General features: G+C 37.3%; 1 protein-coding gene across 2 annotated transcripts; it reads left to right on the top strand.

Annotated features, from left to right (window-relative positions):
- Window positions 1–1,163: 1,163 nt before the first annotated feature.
- LOC309798123 (uncharacterized protein) lies at window positions 1,164–7,294 on the top strand. 2 transcript variants are annotated; one of them, XM_082646423.1, is made up of 4 exons: window positions 1,164–1,230; window positions 2,013–2,207; window positions 2,398–2,553; window positions 6,195–7,294. In XM_082646423.1, the coding sequence occupies exons 1-4, from the start codon at window positions 1,222–1,224 to the stop codon at window positions 6,360–6,362; spliced, it is 528 nt and encodes a 175-aa protein (XP_082502549.1). In that variant the 5' UTR covers window positions 1,164–1,221; the 3' UTR covers window positions 6,363–7,294. The 2 variants fall into 2 exon arrangements, with proteins under 2 accessions (XP_082502549.1, XP_082502550.1); XM_082646424.1 differs by lacking the exon at window positions 1,164–1,230 and adding an exon at window positions 1,593–1,670 and having other exon boundaries at window positions 2,020–2,207.
- Window positions 7,295–7,957: the final 663 nt, after the last annotated feature.

The following is a 7,957-nucleotide window of genomic DNA, read 5'->3' as shown; positions in this document are numbered from 1 at the left end:
TCATATAATTGAATTATAATGTAGACTATGTATTTAACAAATTTCAAAGATTAGAATTTCATATGCCAAAAAAAATTTCGACAATTCTACTTCCATAAATTTAAACTCGCATGTAGAGTACTGCAAACAGCTCGAAACATAAACAAGGTTTGGGGGTAAGGAGATGTTAACGTATGCAGAGTGAAACGTTGATTGCAAAAATATCATTGTGGAGAATTCGACCTTGGAAATGTTGAAGGTCATGGACGTTCTGCTATTGACGACGACGAATTAAAGAATCTGCTACAAGCAAACATACGCACAGTCGCCATGAAGTTGCAGAAGAATCCGGAATAAATATATCAACTGTTTCGAAGTAATTGGAAAGAAGTGAAAGGCGAAGAAATTCGACAAATGGGTGCCCACAGTAATGCGTAGCCACACATCGGAATTTCTTATGGGCTGCAAGGAAAACCCGCTTCTAGACCGTATCGTGACGTGCGACGAGAAAAAACCTCTGCGATAACCGAAGATGATGGGATCACTGGTTAGACCGCAATGAAGTTTAGCAGCATTTTCCAAAGCCGAAATTGCACAAAAAGAGGGTCATAGTGACTGTTTGCTGGTCTGGCCGGTTTAATCCATCACATCTTCATGAATACGGGTGAAACTATCACAGCAGAGAAGTACGTCCAGCAAATCGAAGAAATCCACCAGAAAATTCAACGATTGCGCTCAACATCGGTCAACAGAAATCCTTCTTCACAATAGTATACATCCACTTTACGCGCTACCGACCTTGCAACAGATGAAGGAGTTGGGCTATAAAGCTGCCCAATTTACCGTACTCGCCAGACCTCTCGCTTACCGACTACCACTTCAAGTATTTTGGCTCTTTCCTATGCGATAAATGCTTCAGAAACCAAGCCGAACTCGAAACTGCGTTCAACGACTTCATCATCTCTAGACGTGTAGAATTCTAGTGCATACTCTAATGGTTTCTATTTGATTCATTGAGTTTATTGTGAGCTGAAATACCCCACTTTAAAAACTGGTTCAAGTGTTGCATTAATTTTCGAAAGAGCTAATATTTCCTCACTTGGATAACACAGTTTTTTTGGGAAATTCCTATTTTGCAACTCTGTATTTCATACATAATAGCTCTCCTAAGCGCTGAAACGGAAAGAGGCTGTCGAGCCAGTGAATGTTTCTCGATGTGTTTGTAGTCCTTGTTATTCGCTGATGAACAAGGTTCGTATAGTTGTTGATCAAATTGAAAGTGTGAGGGGCCAAACTAATATTTGGAATAGGTATTTTCTTTAGTATTTTATAAAGAGGTTTTCATGTGTTGGTTTGAAATTTGAAATAGTTTTTCATTTTTGAATGCCTTTATGGTTGTGTGCTTGTTAGGTACGTGAACAGTGTTCTTTCTTCAAAGCTTTTTTGCTTCACCATGGGATGTATCAATATGCGTGTGAATGCAGTGTTGGCCTACATATTGCATTATCGTTATTTCGAGCTATAAGACTTCATTGTGCCAATTTTAAACAATCATTATTAAATCACCATTTTGTTCAAATTTGCTTTCTTTTAGATGAACAACAACTCCGATGCTTTAACTGCTTCAGAACAAAGAACGCATGCTGTTGAACAATCTGTGGAGCCAGTAAAGTTTTCTCGAAATAATTGTAGTTTTTGTCGTTCGCTGGTGAACAAGAAGGTGTGTAATTGCTGCTAAGACTGAAAGTGCTTAAGGGGTTGTTTTTTAGTCAGGCATTACCTGTAGTATTTTCTACCAACGCTCGCCTGTTTCGGTTTAAAAATACGAAACAATTCATCTTTTTTGAAGGCCTTCATGGTCGTGTACTTGTTAGGTATTTGACTAGGGTTATTTTCTTAAATTTTTTCTCCATATCGTGTACCAGTACGAATATGAGTGCAGTGCTCATTGTCGTTATTTTAAACTAAGACTTCACCGTTTTAAGTTTGGACGAGCTTATTGAATAACTATCTTGAAAGCTACTTTGTTTTAGGTCACAGACAAAATGGATGGTGTAACTATGTCAGAGGAATTAATACATTCTGTTGAACAAGTGGTGGAACCAACGAATGTTCCTCAAAATGTTTCTGGTCATTATTATACGGTTATTGACGAAGAGGACATTGCCGAAATGAGTATGCTTGCTGCTCAAATTGAAGGTGCCGAGAGTTTCAACTTGACATTTGAGGTGGGTACTTTTGTATTTTCTACGATGCTCCTCTGTTTTTTGAAATCCAAATAATTTTTTCTTGTTATTCGCAATATGGGATTGCATTATTGAGAATTTGACTTATTTTTGGTGAGCTTTTTTGAAACCTTATCTTTTAGGTAGTAGAACGAAGCGTTGAAACCTTAATGTTAATTGTATATTGTTAAAGACTGTGGAAACATCAGACCTACAGGGAAATGTAGAAGAATCTAAGGAGGATATCGAAACTAAAATATACCCTAGATCTGCAAAACCTGTCATACTACTCATTGAGAACAACGATAACGATATTGAAGAATTATTTGTACTACCGAACGACTCAGCAGTAAGTTGTGTTACACGTACAGTACTCCTGTACTCCTCTGGTAGCACGAAGCTGGTGTCATTGTGGACTGGAATTGTCCTTGTTAACGAAAATGTGTAAAGGAAATAAAAGAAAATAAGTTAAACGAAAATAACGGACTGTGGTAGCTGCAAAACCTCAATGGGTCAGATTAGTAATCGATGAATTGTTTATTATCTAGTATTTCACGTGGATGAAATGCGAATACATTGAATCTTCTTGTACTCAGGTAATTACGCTGTTAAATAGTTTAAAGTGGTAAGTTTCATTTCACACTCAAAAAGCTGTAACTTGACTAAAATAGAATTGTGGTGTTTTTTAATAAAAACGTCCTCGATGTATAATTATTACTCTATAATAATGCTAGTATCGATCGGTATTCGCGATATTCCCAATGATTTCGATTTGTTCTGCAGAGCGCATTTTATCAATTTGGCGTCGTGTATACTATTCGCTTCGACAATGAGTGCCGTGTCAAACTTTTCAGCACATATCCGGCAAGCCATAACCCTTTCAATTGCAGCTTTTTTGTGGTCGCCATTCTCCAGCTATATGACAATGACGTAATGAGCTTATTTTAGCTTCGTCTAGGCCAGGCGAAACGATTGTTAGCCGCCTTCGGCAACGCGAGTGGAGAGAGATTGGTCCTCGACCAAACTTCACATAGCCGATATTCATGGAGAAATGACTTGTATCTCATGCGTTATCGAAAAGAGGCATTGACGAATGCATTCCCTAGGATGTCAAAGGCGCAGTAGAACACCACCGACTCAAAACAGAGTTCCTCATAGAGATCCTAGAAAAAAAGATGGGATGGGGATGTTCAACGATTATCTAGAGCGACCAGAAAGCAATGAGCATTCTTATCCTGGATGCGATAGAGACAATGGGAACCTTGCTGTGGTTAGCTCGGGTCACTTGACGATCAACAGGAGGCGGGGTGATACAGGTGGTACCTCTACCAAAATATTCTCATCTTTTGTCACTTCTGTGATGAAGTAGAGGATAAATTGAGGGTATTAAAATGTTATGGAAGAAACTTTATCCCATCGCGTTAATTGAATATATAATTTTAGCAAAATATTCCTGCATTCCTGAGTGGAAACAAAATTCTATTAAAAACTTTAGAATTGTCCTACACAGGAACAAGAACTGCAATGGTAACTACATGTGGAATATATAATTTTAAGTATTTATAATAAAAAAATTTAAAAAATTAAAATAATGAACTGCGCGCCGTAGATAGACTTATAGTTTTCATCTTACTATCGAGTAACTGTAATGTCGACTAAGATCGTTTTCACCTCCTTTGTCATATTCGGCTATGTGTTTACCGTCTGTCATCAATATTTCAACAAAAACACAATTTATAATGTTGCAATTCATTTTTAACTACCTATTTCTGTTAATCGGTAGTGTTATTATCAATCGATATAACCGCTAGAACACTGAGATATTTGCAAAACTTGGGGCGGGTGCGAACTTCCAACCAGATGATTGCCCTTTCCGGGTGGTCACCAGTTATCCATTGTACCATCCGTGCCCCACAAAACACAATTGTTGTTTTTTGCTATTTCGTGAACAATAATCGTTGAACTTTTCAGCGTATATCTGACAAATGTGACATTTGTAATCAGATTATCTCTATGCTGATCACCTTTCGGGCAGTGAGATTGGAGATCGATGGATTAATTTCGGCTAGTGTTCGATTGGAACGCTGTAGAAAATTTATTTTCACCTTCAACGATACATATATTTTGTTGAATACATGTTGAATATTTCGCTCCAATGACTCTTGCCATCCACCAAAGATCTTCTATTTGTTCCTTTTCTTCTTTCCACTTGTGATGTCGTTCATAATGATAGATAGTATATTTCTCATCAAACTATGCCCAATTAGATAACCTTATTATCCACTACAATGAGACGGCGAAAGAAATTGATGAAAGATCTGTATTTTTGTGGTGCACTGGCATATTAATGTTGTGCTCGTCGTTTCTCTTCTGTACTTGCAGAAAAACACGTTTCCCACTTTGTTTCGTTCCATTTTTCGCAATGAATGATTTCGTATGATTTTCGCTAGAAATTTTTCATACGTATCTTCCTAATCCATCAGATCAATGGTAAATCGGACGGAGCAATCGATTGCTTTCAACAAGCACTCGATGGATGTAGTGCTGAATGGATTTAATGAAGCACTCGTTTGGCATTCAATGGTTTGAACCGGGTGATACTTTGTCGACTTAAACTGCATAATCCATAGAGAATGATGCAACGTTGAAATCTCATGACGAGAATTGTGGAGAAAATAAAAGCGGAGAGGAAATCCCTCTAAAAACATCCTCTTTAAAATATTTTTGTTATCAACTGATATTTTCAAGCAGTTTATAGCTTGAACGTTTTCTAGGGAAGTTCTGCAATAAGGTCGACTAAAATCTGGTGTTTAACAACGCAAGTGATTCCCATCATCGTGGTTCCGATTAGTGGATGTTCAAGGTGCAACCGTTCTTTTAGATCCTACCATAAGCCGGTAAGAATAATCACAAGGTATGACTTCATTTCAAATGGCGGCATTTTTTCTTATAGAAGTAAAACACATAAATTTTTGAGGGTAGTGTACCTATTGTACCCGGTTGTCATCTCCAGTAATCATTTCCATTAGGAATTCTTTGCAGAGATTAAGAAGAACCGATTCGCATACGCCAAAGGATTTGCGCTACGTGGTCTATGTGAATTATTTTCGATGGTTAAATGCAACGGTAATAGCCTGCTATATTTTTAAACAAAAATTTCAACGTTATCTCTTTCTCTGTGTTTTCTGATTGCCTGTAGGCAGTGTTACAAAGTTTTCCCATTCCAATCCAACAGTTCAACTGACATGACAATCTCGTAGACAACATAATAAATGTATATCTCTGTTAGGGATGTTTTTCGTAAAGAGTTTAAGCCGTGTATGTCTAACGACGACAGTGACTTCTTTTCTCCCAAGCTGTTTGAAAATAACTAGGAACACTTCGAATGATTCTGCAGAATGCATTATTTTATTTTTTCATCTTAAATAAATTTTGATACGAAACTTTTGCCTTAGTCGACAGAGACCTACCCTCCAGAATGACGCTCAGAATATACTAAGTAAAAGCAATTTTTACCTACTCAACTCTCTAAACGCGTACTCTACCGATTGGACAGTCAGTCGCTTAGTAAGAGTCTACAATTCCCATAGTTTGATTTTCCGTAATGCCTTTATTATCTTCAACTTAATTGATAAAACCATTCTATAGAATTTCTTTCAGATTTCTGAACACGTCGGTAACCACTTCCACTATTTGTGGTGGGCGTATTAGGCCACCCCAATTTTCGGCCTCTCGAGCGGTGAGTCAATCAGACGGTGGTTGTGCCTCAAATGTGCCCACGTTTTCTGCTCTTCTTTTCTCTCTGATTCGACTCTTTATATGCAGTTTCTTGTTCTTTCCCCATACTACTATCCTTTATGACTTCTAGATAGATATATGCGCTTAACTCTTTTTATTATAATGATACTCATGAAACAGATTAGTATCAAAATGGGGTTTCCTAAATTCCATCTTAGTTCTAGCTGTTTTAGTCTCCTGTTTTGTTTCCAGGTGGAAAAAGTCAATACGTCATTAGCCGATGTCCTACAGAACGAATGGGCTAGTCCATTAGTGGACGGCAACCAGATATTCTCAGAGCCAACAAAGACAAAAGTTCATCGAACGGTAACCCTCTCTCCACGAGTACACCGAATCGTCGCGAGCCTCCTAAACTTTTAAGAGATTCTTCTTCTTTGATTAGGAAAGGAATAATCCCTAGCAGAAAGGGAAAGTCAGACTTGTCTAACGATGGTGATATGACTTAAGCACGAGAGGGATATGAGAATGTTTCTAGAGAGAATGACACACCGTTGTCCACTGGATCCAGAGCTGACTGCACCTCTCCATTCCACTGGGGGGAAAAACATTTGGAAAAGGCAGCAAAACAGCCGCTAAAAATTCTTAACTTCTGAATCATTGCCATTATTAAATGCAAACGGTTTCGGTCAAAATGATGATTAAGCACTTAATATAGTATCTGTAATTTCAGTATAGCAACTAACAAATAGTGATTTCACAAACAGTTCACTAATTAATTCCAATTAAATGAAGTGATTTAGGGCCGAATAAGAGGTAGGCTCTTGATGATTACGTTGTTTAGCTAAGTTGCGTAAGTGTTCAGCACATATGTTAAATGAAGTCTCGCAAGGTTCCTATTTTGACTTTTGTTACTTGTAGAGCTAGACGAAGAAATGCAAACTGTATATGTTCTTGGTAAACTTTTTTTGATAATTTGTCGTGTTGGATTGTATTTATTCCCCATTGATGTAGCGTTGTTGCCTATACAGAATTCTAGTTCCTATTTCTGTTAGAATTTCCTTTTTGATGGATGGTTTAGTCTTTTTTAAGCCTTTCCGCTTGTTAATATGTATGCCAACTACACTTCTTCTCTGTTCTCTCTATCGCTTGAATAGTACAGTTTAAATGTTAATACGTTTTCCATTTCATGTTTATCCTTTTTTTTAAATCCGTCTGGCTATCCGATCTAATTAATCTCGATCTTCTCACTTCGTAGAACATTTATTGATTGAAGGAAAATATGAATATTATGTCGTATTGTTTGAATTCCAGCTCTATGGGCATTTTGTGTACGAATAAAAATTTAAGTTGCACTACATTACATTGCATAAGAAAGTCTATTTATGAAGTCAATGCGAGTACCAAAGCTGATGAATTATATGAAGTGTCAACCATATAATTCTTACTAATTGTTTCATGAGAAAGAAATTGTAGAAGAGGGTTGTCAAAACTCCAAGCGTTTGGGCAGGATCATCTACATCCAATTCTGGCATGAATAGTCTGTCGAACACTCATACTTTGATTGGACTACGAATCGATGAGTTACAGACCAACAACTCACCTACCCAACCTGACATGGTATGCACAACAAGCCTACGACTCGATCGGTGAGCTTTGGTTTGTGTGCAAATAATCCTTGTTGAAATGATGTTTTCAGAGAGGAATCCATGATTTGTAATAGTACTCACTCGACTATCATTACTAGAAATGACGCTGCATGATTTAGGATTTCTCAATTTTTTTTTAATTTTTCACTGTATTCAAAAAGAAATGGCTAAAAAACGACAATTGTTTATTGCCTATAGCATTATTGATCCAATAGAAAAAAGATGGGTTGTATGGCTGCTTCGGGTCAAGTGGTCATTTTCCTGTACTCCTCTGGTAGCACGAAGCTGGTGTCATTGTGGACTGGAATTGTCCTTGTTAACGAAAATAGTGTGTAACGGAAATAAAACAAAATAAGTTAAACGAAAATA

The sequence above is a fragment of the Mesoplodon mirus genome (genome assembly GCF_964341445.2).
Source record: "Mesoplodon mirus genome assembly, contig: HAP1_SCAFFOLD_1762, whole genome shotgun sequence".
NCBI lineage: Eukaryota > Metazoa > Chordata > Mammalia > Artiodactyla > Ziphiidae > Mesoplodon > Mesoplodon mirus.
The sequence above is the reverse complement of the archived record's forward strand: the minus strand, read 5'-3'. Positions and strand labels throughout refer to the sequence as shown.

What these genes read in the sequence shown, in the direction of transcription:
- LOC309798123 (XM_082646423.1), top strand. An exon ending in GTTTCAACTTGACATTTGAG is followed by an intron (nt 2,208 to 2,397) that starts GTGGGTACTTTT and finishes ATATTGTTAAAG; the next exon opens with ACTGTGGAAACATCAGACCT. An exon ending in TACTACCGAACGACTCAGCA is followed by an intron (nt 2,554 to 6,194) that starts GTAAGTTGTGTT and finishes TTTTGTTTCCAG; the next exon opens with GTGGAAAAAGTCAATACGTC.